The 19,862-nt window shown below is 38.1% G+C and overlaps 1 protein-coding gene across 3 annotated transcripts in view; it reads right to left on the reverse strand.

The window, feature by feature from the left end:
* LOC143297772 (gamma-tubulin complex component 2-like) overlaps positions 1-19,862 on the reverse strand; it is a 40,612-nt gene that overhangs the window by 12,412 nt on the left and 8,338 nt on the right. For 2 of the 3 annotated variants that reach the window (XR_013057309.1, XM_076610249.1), the window contains exons 6-26: positions 19,657-19,791; positions 18,634-18,733; positions 18,265-18,353; positions 17,766-17,843; positions 16,940-17,021; positions 16,286-16,363; positions 15,685-15,752; positions 15,115-15,159; positions 14,590-14,682; positions 13,588-13,649; positions 12,984-13,026; positions 12,387-12,458; positions 11,473-11,534; positions 10,160-10,272; positions 9,607-9,636; positions 8,325-8,475; positions 7,481-7,577; positions 5,832-5,914; positions 4,199-4,272; positions 3,614-3,714; positions 2,926-2,996 (exon numbers count right to left, since the gene is read on the reverse strand). Coding sequence is in view for 2 of the 3 variants with exons in the window: in XM_076610249.1 (XP_076466364.1) it covers positions 2,926-2,996; positions 3,614-3,714; positions 4,199-4,272; positions 5,832-5,914; positions 7,481-7,577; positions 8,325-8,475; positions 9,607-9,636; positions 10,160-10,272; positions 11,473-11,534; positions 12,387-12,458; positions 12,984-13,026; positions 13,588-13,649; positions 14,590-14,682; positions 15,115-15,159; positions 15,685-15,752; positions 16,286-16,363; positions 16,940-17,021; positions 17,766-17,843; positions 18,265-18,353; positions 18,634-18,733; positions 19,657-19,791 (1,727 nt within the window). In the remaining variant the exon portion in view is untranslated. The remainder of the gene's footprint in view (positions 1-2,925; positions 2,997-3,613; positions 3,715-4,198; positions 4,273-5,831; positions 5,915-7,480; positions 7,578-8,324; positions 8,476-9,606; positions 9,637-10,159; positions 10,273-11,472; positions 11,535-12,386; positions 12,459-12,983; positions 13,027-13,587; positions 13,650-14,589; positions 14,683-15,114; positions 15,160-15,684; positions 15,753-16,285; positions 16,364-16,939; positions 17,022-17,765; positions 17,844-18,264; positions 18,354-18,633; positions 18,734-19,656; positions 19,792-19,862) is intronic. The other variant, XM_076610250.1, reaches the window with a different exon arrangement.

Genomic DNA, 19,862 nt, shown 5'->3' on the forward strand with positions numbered 1-19,862 from the left:
CCGTGATTAATCAATTTCAAAAGCTAATCATGATAATCCAATGAGAATACATCAGAAGTGCATTTGCATATATAATAAGCAAATTCTGGAAAGCAAGAAGTGGAAAGGGGCTACCTTTGCTGTTACTGATTTTTCTTTTTTTATAAGCTGTCACATTAGACTCATTCACCAGACAGAAGACATGCTGAATCTGATGGCACCTCATATAAACAGATTACATTATTGCAACAATCTCATTCACTATCACATGAGCCATTCCTACCACACATCATTCAACTGAAACACCGTGGGATTTCAGAAATCTTATGAACCTGAAGCAAACAAGTACATGGATAAGTCTCTGACTGCTTTACAAAATAGGAATGATCTTAGCTGCCAAACAGTGGAAAAAACACTGTGGAAAATGAACACAATAAACTGAATGTACAGGAACGTGCAAGCGCACAATATAGATGCAGATGCAGTCAGAACACAACCCATGACAGGTGTACGTAGAGGAAGGCTGAATTTAGATAAAAGCTATCAGTCAGAAGAAACAAATCATTAACACAGCACAGGCAGACAGGACCCAGCTCAGTCAGAACAGAAAGTAGATATCTTATCTTATATTATCATACTGTACTGCATAATTCTTAGTCACAATACACTTCTCTGAGTGACATTCATGCTGCTCTCCCTGAGGAGAGTGTGTCACCACAAAACAGCACAATCCATATCTTTTTCTTCTTTCTTTATATCATAGTTTTCTTCAACTTTTGACCCGTACACCTTATGAAGCAGCACACTTTATGGATGGCTGAAATCTGCCTAAACACCTGTAATAAACCAGAAAGTCACTGAGGCTGACCTCAGAACCCGGAAGTATGATGTCTGAGGCGAAATGAAAAACTGCTGTTTCAAATCATTTCACCTACAGTGTTTGTGTCAGCAGTTGATATTTGAAGAAGAACATTTTTTCATAAAAATCGATTCAAGAAGGTGGTGGAGAGCCACACAGCAGATAGACAACACAGCATGTGGAGAGAATTCTGATGATGTTGTCAAAGCCTTGGCATCGACTGAAGGCACAAACACAGTCGCAGCAACGACTAACCAATGCCCGACTCTTGTTTATCATTTTCATGTGCACCTCATAAACAATTTTGCACCTGTTGTTAAAAGGAAATTTTCTTCCTAAAACTATGTTGAGTAACATACTTAACTGTGACCCACTAGTGCAGAATCTGGCAGGGGTCTGATTCCTGTCCTGCGCAAACTACTACCTGCCTATGCGGAGAAAACGAAAATAGCTACAGCCGATAATCTCCTGATGTAGGTTAACTCCGCTTTGCATCCCTGACTAGTATCAGAATTTAGAAAAAATAGAGGGTACATCTGACAATTTGAAGTGCTTTGTATTCAGTACAGTGAGGTAGAACATTTGTACTGAAAGTAAAACTTCCTATTCAACATGTGATTTAACAACAAAGTTGGCTGAACTGTCCAAATCTCTCAACACTGGCAATGTGGTGTTATAAGAATAGCAGAAAGTTAAAGTGATATCCCATGGGAAAAACAAGAACCCGAGATAAGACCCACAAGGATATATGCAGTGATTCAGGAGACACTTCACAAATGTACATGTTGTCATGATACATATCAGTTTGAAACACAAAATATCAGAATCAACAGGGTTAATATTTCACAGCATCAATCCATTTAGATCTTTTAATACTTAAACACGCACTGTTATCCAAACCAAACTGACATTTATAATGAACAACTCCAATTTATGAGGCATACATACATGTGTGAATCATCAAAAGTATTCCCCACACACAAAGGATCACCCACAAAACTCTGCTGCTGTTGTTTTGTTTTGTGTTTTTAAAGACATGAATGACAGATGGTCTGACCCTTAGTATCAGACAGACAACATTTCTGTCAACTTACCTCCGGAATATCTGAAGCCTACATAAACATGTTCATCAATTAATGAACACAAACCATGAAGTTTTGTCCACAAACCAAGCAAAGACCGCCACAAGTCCATACAATACTTTTGAAGCAAAAATTTATTTAATGGGTAAGAAAAACTTCACTTGCAATTATACTACAATGAAAAACAGAAACTGCTCTTAAACCTTTTTTTCAAATGCCTGCTATGACATATCTAAATGACTGTCCAAACCAATGCTACCTCTATGCTATGTTGTCACTGGTCCAAATTCTTTTAGAAAAAAAAAAGAAAGAAATACCGTACTAGATAACTGTACATCTTATATATGTACGTATATATACTCAAATACATGCACATAAAATAAAACTTGTGTCATCATCCTTTCCCCTTTCAACAAACTAAACATGACCAAGTTATCAGATGCATACGCAAGTTTTTACCCACCTTCAGCAAAACACCATTAAAACCACAGCAATTGCACAAAAGGCCAAGCACAACTAACACAGCGTGTCACAACAGCAAACTACACCAAAAGCAAAGGTACACATCCTCTACTCACAAACAACAAAGACACAAACAACAAAATGCAATTGCAATTCAGCACATTGCACACTATTCTGTAAAAAAAAAAAAAAAAAAAAATCAACAACAATCAATCAATCAATAAATCATCCCCAGAAATATGTTTTTCCTACCATTTCAGTAGCATTACTTTCCTGCTGCTCATACCAAGTACACCCCACTAACAACCACACCCTGGCTCATCATTCAAACATAACAACAAGTATTTAACAGAAAACAAACAAATACATATCTAGAAACTTGCAAATGAAAACAATCAAAAGAACAGACCTATGCACATTAAAAAAAAATCTTTTTGATTCACATAAACAGAAAATGCTCACGAAGGGATAAACAAAAGTGACAAATCATGGAAATAAATTACAACAGCAGGGGCTTACGTGTACACTTCACACAACACTCACCTGCACAACTGTCGCTCCACATGTTTGCAGTAGAACAGGTGCCTGAACAACATCTGATACCTTGTCAGTGCCTGAAACACCATCCCCCACATTATCTTCAATCACCGTCCCAACATTATCTTTGACCATTATCCCCATATCATCTGCAACCATCATCCCTATATTATTTTCAATCGTAACACATCATCTTCAATCATAATACATTATCTTCAATCATTACACATTATCACCCCCCACACTATCTTCAATCACCATCCCAACATCATCTTTAATCATCATCCAACATCATCCTCAATCACTGTCCCACATTATCCTAAATCATCATCCCAACATTATCCTCAATCAGCGTTTTCAATCATCATCACCATCACCCCCATATTATCTTCAGTCATCTTCTCAACATTATCTTCAATCAGCATCCTGAATCACCACCACAAAATTACCTTCAATCATCAAACCCAACATTATTTTCAATCGCCAGCTCAACACAATCTTCATCATCCTCATAGTATCTTCATTTATCATCCAGTTATTATCTTCAATCTTCCCTACATTTTCTTTGCCATCCCCACATTATGTTTTGTCTTCATCTCAACATCATCTTCAATCATCATAACATCTTTCATTGTCATCCCATCATTATCTTCAGACGTCATCCCAATTATCATCCTCACTAAATGGAACAGACCTTTCTGTTGACGACCAAGGAGACGGGCCACTTGACGACGTAATCAAAGGAGAACGACTCCAGGCCTGACAGGTGAAGGTCAGTGGGGTCCACACGGTAATCTGTCCACACAGATGAGGACTGTTACTTTTATCTCCCCCACTGGATGGTGGTGGTGGTCTGGGTGCTAGTCTTTTGGATGAGACGATAAACTGAGGTACCATGTACGGCACGCACTCTGTGCATGTAAAAGAACTCATGACAACAACAGTGTTTATTGTGGAAAAATCCACTTTGATAGTGAAAGAAAACTTGCAGACAGAAAAAAACCCAAAAAACAAAAGGATGCACTGCCCTGTGGTGACTCGCTATAGGGACAGAGCACCCTGAATTTCACAACGAGAAATCCTGTTTTGACCAAAACAAAAAAAAACAAACCCAGTAATTATGCAAAATGCTCATAAAGCATACAATACATATCAGGACTGCATTTTTGCTTCCTTTCTTTCATCACACGTATGCAGGCATACACACACACACACACAAACACACACGCACACACACACAAACATCACACACCACAAACTCTCACTCCCAGATGCTCACCTTTCTCCTGCTTGGTGTCAATGGTCAAGATCCTGAACAGCTGTGTGATCAGATCATACGGCAAGAGGTCCACTCTGTAGAACAACAAAAATAAAATCAATCAATCAATATCAATTTTGTTCAGCTATGACAGTGATCTTAGTCAATGATTTTACACAACTTTGCAGACTGTTCAGATGATTATGTATGGTAATAATGATGAGAGATGCATCTATCTTGTCTGGTGACTGGTTTGAATTCAAAGGTGATGACAACGGCAGCGATGAAACTGAAGTTTTGTCCAGTCCATCTATCCAATCAGACATCAATTTACTGACAGCAATGTTCGACGTTTTGTCCAGTCCAGTTCTGAGCAGGTGACAATGACCGGCAGTAAGGCTGCAGTACTTTCACGCAATCTGGGAAGAGGGGGAAGAGAGTGGTAAAGTGGGCGTGGCATGACTTCACTGAACTGTCTTTCACAGTGTTCGTCTGGCTGAAACTGCCAAACATCCACGATCTTCATGAAAACCTGAATTGACAGACAGTGGACGGGAATCTCATGACTTTATTTTTTCATGGTTTTTGTCACTTATTTGTTGACTTATTCCTTTGTAGAGAAGGCAAACCGGATGCACAGCAGATACATTATCGGCTCAACTGTACCAGAAGGGAGAAAGTATAATCAAAGAGCTTCCCCCTCTAAAGAGGGAACACTCTTTGGTATAAGTGGGGGGTGGGGGGGGGAGACTTGACAGTTCAATTTCAAAGAACACAATTGACTTTAAAAAAAATCTCAACAGAACCCTCGTTTGTCATTGTTAGGACATTTATTATTCACTTATATATTTACAAGCACTCTGATTGTTATCATAAACAAATAGACTGTTTTATTTTCTTCAACAGGTACAATATGACTATAAGCATGCTATTCAAGCTGTATTTTGTTGTCTTTTCAAGTCTGGATGTCATTCTGTGGAGGTGGTATTTGACTTCTTTGGAACACAAAAATTATTAACATCACCTTGAAATGCCAGAGTATTTATCTACAATCAAAATAAATAGGAAAAAATCTCAGATTCAGAAACAATATTCATTTTCCCTCACAAAAATGTTTACTTTGCTTCTGTATCTTGTCTAGTTTTTGTACTGGGATTAAAAAAAAAAATCAATTCCCCCAGATTCCTAAAAATTCCCTAGCAAGGGGAGAGCAATGTTTTACAAACTCCCTGACAATGAACCAGTTAATCATTTAACGTGGTGTTTTGTGACATATTGTGCTGCAGTAAGTTTGCTGTACACATTTAAAAGAAGAGAACTTTCATTGTCACAGGGTTGGGGGGGGGGGTGAGCGGGATCACAATGAAAGCAATGGTCTTCTCCCTTATTGATTTAGCTTCCTAAAACCTCCACAATCAAAAAGCAACTTAATTATGAATAAAAAATAACAGGAGATTACAACATCTATGGAACCAGCTGCTATGCATCCTCTTTATCTAATAAAATGCTTACAGTCTTTACAGAGTTAAGCTTACATACATGTGTGGTCCTGCATACTGGAGATGTCCTATCCTCGGGATAAGCAGCTTGAACTTCACACCTACAAATATGTTGTGAAGCGACTGTAATACAATAACTGTTCAAACTGACTCACTTCAGATCATCTTTGAAGGGATCAACGTTGGCAGTACTGGTGCGAAGAGCCAGTTCCAGTAGAGTCTCCAGCCGAGTTGGCATGATATGTGTGTGAAGTGAAGGAAGAACAAGATCTTCATGTCTCCAACTACCGTCCACACAAAACATCTCCACTAGCTTCTCTCCAACATGCCAGGATTAGAAATGTCTAAACGAACACTCTAGACTTTACAGTCTGGAGATTACCAAATATACACATACATGCATGTATGCATGTGTACACACACACAAGCACTTGCAGACTAAAAAAAACTGTCTTCACTGAGCTCTATGAATGTAAACAAGGCTACTGATTATGTCTGTTTCACTGTGGAACTAAGGAGAACCATGTTTAATCCAACGAAAGATATGACAGCAATTACTATGCATGATAAAATTTCAAAATACAAGTCCCTCAAATGTCCTTAGTTCTATTTGTCATCTGTTTAACCCACAAAAAAAACAACAACAAAAAAACCAGTTTGACAACAATCACAGTGCATACGAAACTTCTAAATGTATGTATCTCAGTTGTCCTACACTATTACCACTGAAAACTGTTCCCTTTTCTCAGGACTTTTTCCCACCTTTAACACACCTATCTCACTGAGTAATGTGACCAGCAGCCAAGCAGAGAACAGGCACCCTGACAAGGATATCAACAATGTTTAACAACAGACAAATACACAATACATCATAATAAGCGGAAGTCTCAGAAATGTCAGAAAGCCTGACCACAGTGTAATTAAAAGAAATTTTAGGATTCTTCCATTGTTTGTTTTTCATGTGTCTTCATTTTTCTTTTTTTCTTGTCAACAGTAAAAAAAAACAACAAAAAATCCCAACCTCATATCAATGCGATCTTGAAACATTAACTCACTCAGGACGACAAGTTTTCTGCCTTGCTTTTTCCCACAGATGGCCCATTTGTAAGGGTTTGGAAAAAAATTACAAAAAATACAAAATACTGTGTAAGAAAATGAAACTTTCAGAACTGGTTTATTACGTGTTAAGCTATTACATATAAAAAAAAATCAATTTTCTCATCTTATTTTTACAGTTTTGCCATATGTAGAAAATACTGCCAATTTTTCACCCCGAATCACCATACCCATGCTCGCTTTCTGCATTAAATTCGCTTTCTTCTTCGTCATCATCCACCTCTTCAATGTCCGACCCTTCAGTTTGTAGCATTTCAAGTACTTCGGCAACCATAAAACATTGCCGTCACTGCCTTTTTCGTTTCACAACATTCTGAGAAGAGCCCGCTTTGCTAACAGGCTGGCACGCGAGCAGACGACCGGTCAGTGACTTTGTCAGCGTGTGTGTGAGACGGGCCACACATCCCAGGCTGACCAATCATACTGTTCGATTGTTGAGTGACCCAGAATAGCGCACTCTGCTTGGCTAATCACAAAATCACGTGTACAGCACATGATGGAATTTTACTTTCGGAGAATGCTATTCCATTCCTTCGTCCAAATCCGAATACGTTTTGTGTGAGAATGCATGAGCATTCCTTCATCTGGAGCGAGTTAATACTTATCAATTTTTAGTTTGTAATTGTCATTATGAAATATCATGCACTTAGAGAATAGAACCTTCATGGCAAAGGGGAGACAAAACAAGGATATCATCAATGTTCTGCTTCATCTCTTCCTCTGTCATGTCCATGAACTGAACAATGAAATCCCCTTTGTCCAGCAGGAAGTAGTGCTTGATAGACCTGGTCGACACACACACAATAGGATAAAAAAAAAAAAATTTTTAATGAAATAAAATGAGAGGCTTTTCGATAAGTTAAAAATGTTGGGAGTCCCAGGGAATTTTTTTTTGCCAAATTATAAGGACTAGTAGTTCCCTGTCTACCTTCGGAGGCCCACACTAATGCTGCACATTCTAATCAAATCTGCACTGCTAAACATACACATGTACAATGGCAGGCATACCTTTTAGTCACAATGGTCCAGGTTACAAGGCAAAGAGGTGGCAAAGGGAAAGTATGCTTCTTTGTAGCAGGTGATAGTGGCAAGTTCAAATACACATTTTTCACATGTCCATTCCACAAAGTTTTAAACTGACCCTAGACCCATTCCAAGAACACGCTGTGCATCCAATCTATAATCAACATATCAGGGAATTATGTTTATACATAATCAGATGTATTTTGAAAATATATAATTGGTAAATATATAATAAAATACTAAATATACATCTTATCTACACGGGTGAAAAACAAAATCTCTCAGAGGACCACGCCTAATGAATACACATGAATACAAATACACAAACTTTGTTGTCTATACTTAGATACAGAGATTTGCTTTTTGGCAGCAGCATGAGTCCAACATAAAAAAAAACAAATAAATAAAATATATTTTAAAACTGAGGATGAAAACAGGAAAAGTCACACAGCTGAGGTATGTGACTGACAACAGTGAATGATGATGAACACGACGACCATCCTCCCCACCTGATGCGAGCCAGCAGCTCTTTCTCCTTCATCAGCAGTTCCAGCAGCAACTTGCTGGCAAAGTCGTAGGCTCTCTCGATCTGCTCGTAGTATCGGCGCTCCTTCAATGTGTACACCATGTCCGCCGCATGCGGGCAGTTCACATCACGACCTGAAGACATCTCATTTGTGTCTGTATACACAGCAATACAGGCATAATATTCCTCAGGTTAGAAAAAAAAATGTTTCAATTAAAATCAAAATAAATATGTTTCGTTTAAGCCAATGAAAATGCAAATCTGGATTGTTGGACAGAAAACAGAATTGTTAAGCTATTTAAAAAAAAAAATTAAAAAAATTGGGCCATGCCAAGAGAAATGCTGATTGAGATTTTTTCTTAAAAAAAAAAAAAGTCAAACTGAAAGCCAAGAAATATACCCATTAGGTCAAACTGTGTGTACAAGACAGAAAACAGGGCTGGGTGGCACAAGCAATCTTTGCCATGCTAAGTTTGCTTAGTGGAAAGAATATTTCCAAGTCTTTGGAATCACTGTGGAATCAGGAACGTTCTTAACGCTAAGCAAACATAGCAATGCTAGGATCACTCACGCAACCAAGTCAAGAAAGGTGAAGCTATGACACCACCCTCTGCTTAGCATCTCTGACAACTTGTCTGGCAGTTGTGGTCATAAAAACCTAAGGATTCTCTCCCCCTGTTTGCAAGGTGAGGCTTAGAGCGTGCCACATGGAATTTGGAATTAAGATCCATCTATGTACTACCACGACTTATTTTCTGTCAACCAACACAACCATACCAACACACCTTTTTCACATTGCATCTGGATATCTGCTCTTATTCCATTCCAACTCCCTTTCCCATAAAAAAAACAACAACTATATATACACACACACACACACATAAAGGTAAAAACAGAGAAAAGAAAGAAAACAAAAAACAAGAAAAGAAGAGAAAAAGACACTTCTGCTCAAACACAGAAAAAAAGTCAAAACTATGATCATAGTATCAATTAACAAAGAAAAATACACTGCTAAATAAAAAGCCGAAGAAAACTGAGAAAAGAAAGAAAAAGATTTTTTTTTTTTTTTAATCATAAAAAAGGGAGGAAAAGAGAAGAAAAAACTCAAAGAAAAACAAAGTAAAAAAAAAAAAGACAGAGAAAGAGAAACACATCACAAGCAGAAGCTGCTCAAAGCCACCATGCCATTCCACTACTGCCGGACTACCTTCCTGCAAGCAAGCAAGTTCTGGCAATCCATAGAAACAAATGCTTTTCAGTCATACCTGACGAATGAGGGTACATTTCCTCATCACCTACACACATACATACAACCATCAACAATCCTGGCACCCATTTATGATGAAGTACCAAACAATGAAGGAACTGATCACAAATCACAATTTTTTTTTTCTCTCTCTCTTTTTCCTTTAGCAATTCACAGACCAATGCGGCAATCACTCATTTATATAAATTTACATATCAGGGAAAGTTTGTGCACACACACATATATATATATATATCATTTAATCCCTTCCACAATGGAATGGTGGGATAACATTTTTTTTTATATATATCTATTAACTGAAATATGACTAAGTCCACGATTACAGAGTCCAATAAAATGTTCTATAAATAAAGTGAGTATTAAACCAAACAAAACAAAAAAAGGAGAGCAATATTCACATGTTCAGAAAACATATAACTCGTGCATAAAACTGGTACCGTTACAAGTGACCTTCTCAAACCTACACAAGTAATATATAGAGCGTCTCAGTAAGAAAGAACAAAAATATATAATAAGAGGCACTATGACAAAACTGAATGGATGCTACTCACCACACAGACGAACAACATTGAGGTACTTTCCCGTGTTGAGGATCTTGTCAGCCACTTGCTCCAAGAACACTGGGATACGCTCACGACAGATGGTGTAGTGCTGCTCCCAGTAGGTGCACCATCGTTAAAGAGTTTGACACCAGTTTTGTCACTCATAAAATTCTAAAGTCCCTTTGCATTACCCAGAACTTCACCCCACTGCAGACAGCCAAGGCTCCCTATCGGAACACAAGACAGATCCCCCTCCCAGACAGACATCGAGGACTCACACGTTCCAACAACACAACCTTCATGAAAACAAGACCCAAGTCCTGAACAAGATGACCACAAGGGCAACGGCCAATATACTGTTAAACTCTGATCGGGTTGTAATACATTTTGTCATAGCAGATTTCCCAATCTGATATTTGGTTTGCTCTCCTCAGGGAGAGTGCATTGCCACAGTGTATCACCAGCTTTTTCTTTTCCCTTCTTTTTTTTCGGTCTGTATGAGCATTTCTTTCAGTATAAAAGTGATTTTTCAACAAAACTTTTTCCAGGGTCAACACTTTTGTTGTCATGGATTCTTTTATGTGCGCAAAGTACATGCTACACATCAAGCCTTGGTTATCTTCTCAATCCGTAAGATTAGCACCCAGACTACCACTCAAGGTCTAGAGGAGGAGGGAGTGTAAGTCCTCATACCTGTATTTCTCACTGGTACCTGCACACAGGCAAGTCCATTTGATATCAGCCATTGTACAAAGCCAATAACCCACCTACATTCACAGCTTGCAGCAAACACTTCAAACCTGCAGACTGTCATCTCTAAGCCCGTTTCCAGCCAAATATTCACTGACAGTTTGTGAATGGAAGGCAGAGTTTGGTCAACAGAATTGGAAGCTTACACCATCCTTGAAGACCACAAAGTACTCCCAATTCGAAATGGAATTTGAACAGATCTGACAAGTGTAATAATTTTTCCTCTGTCCAGATTTGTATAAGTTCTCTATGAAGTGTAGGAAACAGAAAGCAAATCAAGTTCAGAGAAAAACAAAACAAAACATGACAAAACATCTTTCCAACCAAAAAAACAAACTATATATACAAAATAATGGCATGACATTTTTACTGTATGCACTGTGCTGTAAAGACAATATGACAACAGTTATTCTGACAATACCACATCATCAGTTAATGTATCTATTTACAAAAAAATCAGTGATCCTGAACTTCACAACACCAGCCCCTGACATCACTTTCTTTTTTCATTAATAACTAATTATTCAGACTAACAATCCAGTTTCTCTTTCAATACAACTCGAAAAGGATATGCATCATTGTATTCTTCAAGCAGTTTTTCCTTCTGAATCTTCTCATTCTCCTCCACCAGAAACTGAAACCAAAACATCAAATTTTAACATGCAGAGTATCTCAGCAACAATGTCTGATTTTTGGAGCTGTCTCTCTCACTCACACACACACACACACACATACACACACAGTCATTGTGAGTAGGTGAGTGACAGAGGAACAATGCCCTGGAACCACACACACTACTGCAAGAAAAACACGACAGACATGTGTAACCATTCATCATACATTAACAAACTAGAAAACTGTCCATATTTAGAAAAAACACACAGACAAGTTTGACTTACTATGGAAAAAAAAGAAGGAAAAAAGAAGAAAACAGAATAAGAGCTAGTAGTGTAGCATGAACACCTGTGAAATAGGACCTCACAAACCACTTTAAGCACAGAATCTGTTTTCTTTTCATTTTGAATGTGCCATTCACAAATAGGAACTATTCACAAGCAGAAGCAAATGATCTCACTGAAATAAAAAGGGGTTTGACACTCTTTGATAGGGCTATGTTCCACAAATCTTTCTCATATTTTCATTTTTTAAAGTTTTCTTCTTTTTTTAAACTGATAGTCTTTAATAATATGCAATCAGTATCAAAATGACATAAATACTGTTTCTCTTTCTGGTTTTTTTTTTCCTATCAAGCAGGCATACTTGTTAAATACCACAAAGTAGTTTGTAATCCTGACACCATATCAACCTGTAATCATTAATCTTTCCAATCCAATAAAACTGGATTTTGAACATTGCTTTTTTGGGTCGTAAACTCAGTCACACTGGTTTTAGTGTTTAACACAAATTAATTTAACATTCACTTATAATGTTGAATAATTTTTCTGATATCGACATGGACAGGGCCTCAAGTTAAGCAAATACTTACCTCTGAATAGGGGTCACGTATGATTCCTTTGTAGATCCATTTCTCCAGAATTTCGAAATAGGGCACACATGCCTGAAAAAAAAAAGAAGAAAAAAAAAAGAATGACTGCTGGATCCAACAGATAGTCAAAAAAGAAAGAACAAAGCATTCAAAAGTAGTTGAAATAACACATTACACATCTATATATACATACATACACATACACAGAAAAAGATATAGACATGATTAGTTGTTGTTGTGTTTGTTTGCTTGTTTTTTCAGTATGGATGAAAACTCACAACAGGGACAAAAGAGGAAGAAGGAAGAAGGGAAAAGATGCAGAGAAAGAGATATTGGGGCTAAAAAACAACAACAACATATTGCTCAAAAAGATGCAGAGAAAGAGATATTGTAATTCATCACTTTCTAAGGCAATGACTTTATTCAAATTTTATTGTTCAGAGAAATTGACAAATCATTCTTTTCTTTGCAAAGAACAAGACAATGTATGCAAAAATCAGCAGCAATGCACTTTAAATACTACGAAAAGCTATGATCTTAAAAGTTCTTTTTAAGTGCATAACAATAAGAAGACAAGCAAAACATGAAGTAACTTACAGACTGGGTGAGGAAAAGACAGAGTTCCTGGCTCTTGGCATCCCTTAAAAAAAAAAAGAAAGAAAAGGATCCAAGTTATTCTATGACTATCATCATTATCATCCATACTTAATATATTGTACCTGTCTTTGGTCAGAGACCAAATTTAGAGCGCTTTACAAACGTGATTTATTTGAACAACACGCTGCCCACCTGCCTAGACGCCAACTGTCAACTTCCTCGACATTTGTTTCCTAAATCATTCAGTCAGAGTTAAGTCACACACACACACAAACATGTATATATATCAGAGTGGATTTTACAACAAATATTGCAAGGAAACTTTCTTGTTGCCAAGGATTTGTTTATGGGTGCTAAAGTGCATGCTACACACATGGCCTTAATTTACGGTCTCATCAGAATGACTAGCCTCCAGACCACAACTCAGACCACCACTCAAGGTCTAGTGGAGGGGAGAAAATTCTAGCGAGTATGGGATTTGATCCCACATGCTCAGATATCTTTCGCTACTTAGGTGGACGTCTTACCACGAGGCCACCCCTCTAAATGGTCCTGATAAGAGCAATGCTAATTTTCAATGAGTCTGCCCTTGTTCTCAACTCACCCGATCAATGTGGAAGTCTTTTCATGCAGCAGGCTCAGCACAGCACCCCCCATACACTCTCCCTGTCGACAAACAATACTGTACTCGATAAATGTACGCAAGGAATTCCAACTATAGTGAACTGTCATGGGAAAAACGTGCTATTGGAGGACAGAAAAAGCACTTCAAGGACACTCCTCCTGATGTTCCTACACTGACACCACCACCTGGAAAACCCAAACAACAGCACCAAATTCATAAATCATGAGTGTATACTTACATGTCTGAACTCCTGATGAAATGTGCCAATAAAGGGGTGAAAGTTAAAATCAGCGAACATGGAGCAGCAAGAAAGACCAGCATGTGTATGCATGTCTTTATGTATCTGTGTTGATGTGCACAATACACTGCAGTGCAGTGCCTCTGCATAAAAGTGTGTGACAGACTACATTTTTGTCAAAGAGGCATATCCCCAAAACCTTACCATTTGGAACATATGATGTGAAAATCCTGAACAAACTGAAATTTTCAGGAACATACTATCATATATATACATTTCTACATCACGGCCAGCATGACTGATGGAGAATTTACACTTGCAGACAAGGAACAAAGTAAAGTTTTTCCTTTCTGTCCTTGTTGGTCACCAATTATTGTCTGCTTTCCTGAATGTTTGACGACATCTATTTTCTTTGTTTTCAATGCAAGATATGTGTTCCATCTTTTTTTTTTTTTATATATCAGTCTCAAGAATTCACTTCAAGCAGATAGCCAACTTTTTAATTAAGCATATTTTCTCTCCATATCAGCTCTTCTGCAGCTGTTTATGTACTTAAGTGCACGCCCACACCGTTTGAGTTACAACTTCCCATCCATGTTCAGGTTTGTCCACTTGCAAAAAAAAAAAGGTACCCCCCTCTCTTCTGTTTTCTGATCTGCTGCTGAACAATCGGAATGCTAATCAATTTTTATTGTTTTCCGTAAAATATAAGGACGGTAGGCATGCATGCATGAGAGGTTTACCCTGTTGATGGAGTTAGCAATGGAAGCCAGGATGTCCAGTGTCCTCATGGTTGGCTGCAGGTAGAACCACATCTTCTGAAGTGACAGATGACCCTGAACACACAACAGTTTCATGTGACCCTATTCACACAGCATTTTCAGGTGACAAAGTTTTAGGTGATCCTGAAAGCACAACAGACAGCTTCAGGTGACCCTGTACACAGAGTATACAAAAACAGCTTCACAAGCAACAAGAAATAGGATGAGCAGAAAAAGTTCTCAAATACTGACACAGGTTTACAAACATACCACAATACACGGTGAAACATACATGCACATACTCACACACATAACACAATACACAACATACAAAACACATAACAATTAAATTGTTGCGCACACACATACATTCTCTCTCTTTCTCTATCTCTCAACGTAATACATAACATACAACAAACGCAGAGATTAATGCTGTGTTGTATCACACAAACCCACCACACAGATCCTCAACACAACCATCACCATCACACATCGAAGAAGACTTACCCCTCTGTACTGATGCTCCAGTTGAGCCACAAGCACCATGTAGTCCTGCACACACACACACACACACACACACAATCATAACACAGAAAAATTAGCTTTCTCCCTCAGTCTCCCCTTTCCATCTGAATAAATACAAATGCCTAACAGATATCAAACTGTGAAATACACTCTTAATGTCTAAAAACAAAGCAGGGCAAATGTAGTAAAAACCAGAGCCAATCATTGCACTTGCAGCCATAAAATGAACACAAGCCACCAGATGCAAAATACCAAAACACAGCCCTTACTGTGCTGATAACTGGTTAACTTAACCTAACCAAAGATCAACTTCAAAGAAATTCATTTTACTCTTTAAACAATGCACATTTGATCCATCTTCAAACATATTAATTTAGTCATCAATGGACAAGCCGATGTCAAGAATGAGTTTGTAAATCCATGTTTTGAAAGGCAATGATATTGAACACAAAAGAACCTTTTTTCATCATATGTACACAATCACATTCAGATTCATTGTTTCAAATTATGCAGTACGCACACACATTACCACACATATATAAACAACTTTACCTTTATCAGTGATCTCATGGCCGCACACAAGGCATGGTTCACCAATCCATACTCAAAGGCAGATTTTTCTGGCAATGAAACAAATTCCAGAAATCAGTTTTCCAACACTGTGAACAAATAACAAAAACACAACTGCTGGTGATGATAACATACTAAAAATTTTTTTCCAGAAGTGATCCAATCTAAACCAGTTGAAACTAAAGAGCATTAAGTCTTCTATAAGAAAACTGAAAATAAACGCATAATGAAAGAGCACAAATGTAGGTCTCTGTTCTTGTTTACTGTTCAGATCACAGATTAAAAAACATCCAACAGGTTAGCACTTGCCATCAATGTATGTGGCAAGTGAAGATCCTTGGACTATACACTCCCCATTCAGATTTTTTTTTAAAAGGCATCAGGGCTTCACTTTTATCATTCTATAAATACCTAGTAAATGATTCCAACACTACATATAAAGAAAGAAACTCTTCCTGTAGTCATTTCAAAACAGAGGAAGTACTGAACCTTACATTCCCGAAATTAAAGCACAGAAGAAAAATGTAAGAAAAAAGCTAAAACACAGTGGACCACTACTGACACAGCAGAGGCACAAACACACCTTCAATAAAGCGAACAACAGTGGAGTAGTTGGAGCACAGAGGAAGGATCCTGCGTACCAATTCGTGCAGTGAAGGATCTGAAAAAGAAGCATCAAAAATGGGATCACTATCACTATCAGGATCTGAAAAAAAATGTCAAAAATGGGATCACTATCACTATCTGAAAAAGAAGCGTCAAAAATGGGATCACTATCACTATCAGGATCTGAAAAAGAAGCGTCAAAAATGGGATCACTATCAGGATCTGAAAAAAAGGTGTCAAAAATGGGATCACTATCAGGATCTGAAAAAGAAGCGTCAAAAATAGGATCACTATCAGGATCTGAAAAAAAGTGTCAAAAATGGGATCTCTATCAGGATCTGAAAAAAAAAGTGTCAGAAATGGAATCACTATCAGGATCTGAAAAAGAAGTGTCAGAAATGGAATCACTATCACTATCAGTGTCACTTAATTAAAAACCAGACAACCAAACACGGACATTTGTCTTTATTTATCATTGCTGCTCTTTAGCCAAGCTGACCACACAGGACCATACCAGGCCGGAAAATTGTAAATACAAACCGCTAACAACACAAAACATACACAAAAGCATGAGCTTTTATGTGAACACAGTGTTTCCACCAAACACAGGAAGAAAAAAAGAATTGTGTACCTAAACTCTGATCAATCATGAATTCTTTGGGAGCATATCTCTCTGTCAGTGCTCTGGCCAGAATGTATTTTCCCTCGATCCCCTGCAACAGTCAAATAGATTTAGTCAGAATCTACATAATGTTAATTTCAACATAGGAATTAATTAAGGGATCCAACAAAGGCCAAAGCCCATGCTGCCCCCCAAATCCCTCAACCTCAGCCCCTCCTCTTCCCACTCATTGCATCCCCCTCCCCTCCCTAAAAAGAAAAAGGCAAAAAGATGAGTGTGTGTGTGTGTGTGTGCAAGAGTGCATGTAATGTGTGTGTGTGTGTGTGTGTGTGTGTGTGTGTGTGTGTGAGAGAGAGAGAGAGAGAGAGAGAGAGAGAGTGTGTGTGCACATGCAGCTTGTATATGCATATGCATGCTTGGAAACAAATGCTGACATACAAGGTCATGTATAAGAGTTTTTGTGAATCCAAGAAAATAAAGTTATGAGAGTAAGGAACAGGAAAAAGGAATAAGGGAGAAGGCCTTTGTGAATGGTTGTTTTCTTTGTTTTTCAAGACAGCAAAGCAAAGCAAAAAAAAAAAAAAAAAAAAAACCCCACCGAAATCACAGACATTTATGTGATAAAACTAATTAAGAAAGAACATTGTTCAGAAAAAACAATTTTCATGCGCGCATGTGTGTTTGTGTTTGTGTGTGCACGCGCGTCTGTGTGTGTATGTGTGTGTGTGAGTGTGCATGTGTGTCTGTGAGTGCATGTGTGTGTGTGCATGCCATATTATTTACCACCTGGTTATGGAGAATACAGCAAAAATGACAAGCGACTGAAACTACCCACCTGCATGCAGAAGATGAGGTCTTCCATCACCGCATGTTCCTGAAGCATCACTGGCAGAGTGCCCAGAGCAACAATGTTCTGGCAAACAAATTTATGCACACATTTAAAAACAGAATGATAAAACTACGTCTGACATAACATGCCAGTATAAGAATGCGCACAGCAATAATAATGCATGACCAAACTGATTCATGCTGAACTGTTGTGGGTCAAACCTTTCATCACTGTGATAAATATTCAACTGCCTACATTTCCTGAAGCTACATTTTGTGTGTTTGACAGCAATAAAATATCGCTATCATGCTTAATCACACAGAACTGATACTTGAAAAATCTCCAGAATGCCAGATACTAATTTCCTGCACAAAATTTCCAGAAAATGAGGATGCTCTTTACACTGAAAGAGCCCCTGACATCCCCTTTGGGGAGAGATTGGCAGATGGGGGCTGGAATTGGGGGGGTTAGGGTGGGGGCGGGGGGTTAGCGCAGTGCTAACTACCTGGTCTGTAGGTCCATCCACACCAACCATGAAGTCCATGGTTAATGTTGGTCTCTGGAACAGCCAGTCAGGTTGTACAGGGATGTTCACTGTGGGACAAAGGAAAAAACATAAAGACACACAATCATGTAGTCATGCCTGCTTCATCCAATGCACTTATTACTTGGGAATTCGTCCAGAGATTGTATCATATCAAAATAATGTTTTCCTCTGTATCAGTGTCCTGTTTTCAGATTTTTTCAACAGCAATGCATGTATGCTCATGGTAGTTGCTATTACATTTTTTTTTTTCAAATAGAATGGGATCACTGGTAATGTATGCAAGATCATGGTTGTCACTGCTAAACTAACGAGTGGCCAATTACAAACCATTATGTTTCAGCTGTTTTTCCCTGAGTGCTTTCCTCACGATGTCTGGTGTGTTGGCTGCTGGCATGGACTTTGCTTCCTTCAACAACCGATCTTTGATCTGTGGCAACACATCAACCAGATTTGAAACATGAGAACACCAACATCAAACATTAAATCAACTAACACCAAAGCCACAAAGCATATGTCATGCAAATGTGTGCACTCAATCCAAGAATATGAACAGTTTTGTTGAAAACATTGACACATCAACATCTGTCAATTTTCAACTTAAAAATGACAAGTGTAAACTTTATAAATTTGCTAACATATCAAACCCGTAAGCACATAACTGACATCTGTTATACTCCTATCATCTACAATCAAATTACTGATAGCATATCAACACACAAAATCTAAGAAAAATAGCAGTTACATGCATGTCTAACTATTCAACACATGTCTATTACTCTTAGGCAGTTTGAACGCATCTATCAATTCATAGAGGAACATGTTTAAAAAAAATTTTTTTTTTAAGTCAGCTGAGCAGACGCTGCTACTTAACACTGGGGAAAAAAAAAAACATGTGCAAAAGTGATCATCTAAGTAATGAAGAGAGAAAGCCACAGTAAGGCCAAACACTCAACTAGAGGCTGTGTGTCAGACAGGTATCCAATTCAACAGTTATCATGGACCTAGGTGTCCACAGCATCTTAAAAACAGTATGAACACATACAAGATCACAATTTAAGAACAAAACAAAACCAGCCCCACGTTGTAACTCAGATTATCCCTTTCAAACACACTGAGATACTTATTTTCAAATCAGTGACAGTTTTTCCAAAAAGTTACCATTATCAAACTGGTTGGCAAAGAATGGAAATCTCTGTAGTGACTGGTGTGAAAAGCAGTGGGTATTCCCAGCCATGCCACATATCCATAGCAGTAACTAAAAATTAGTGAACAAGCATAACCTTTTTATTTTGATTATTGATTAAACTGTGTTTGGTTCAGTTAGCAATAAAGGTAAAAACAGAGACCAACCTCAGATAATTCCTGAGCTGTCATTTTGGTGCCTGGTTCAGGCAGCTGGGCCAAAATCTTGTCATGGGATGAAAGAGTAGTGGTTCCTGCTGCCTCCATTTTTTCTGTTGCATTCCTGGCCAGAAAATCCTTTGTCTGCAAGGTATAACTTAATTTTGTTAGAATTTGTTGGAGATGAGGCCATTGTGACGTCGTTAAGAGCAGAC

The sequence above is a fragment of the Babylonia areolata genome, chromosome 23 (assembly GCF_041734735.1).
Source record: "Babylonia areolata isolate BAREFJ2019XMU chromosome 23, ASM4173473v1, whole genome shotgun sequence".
Lineage (NCBI taxonomy): Eukaryota > Metazoa > Mollusca > Gastropoda > Neogastropoda > Buccinidae > Babylonia > Babylonia areolata.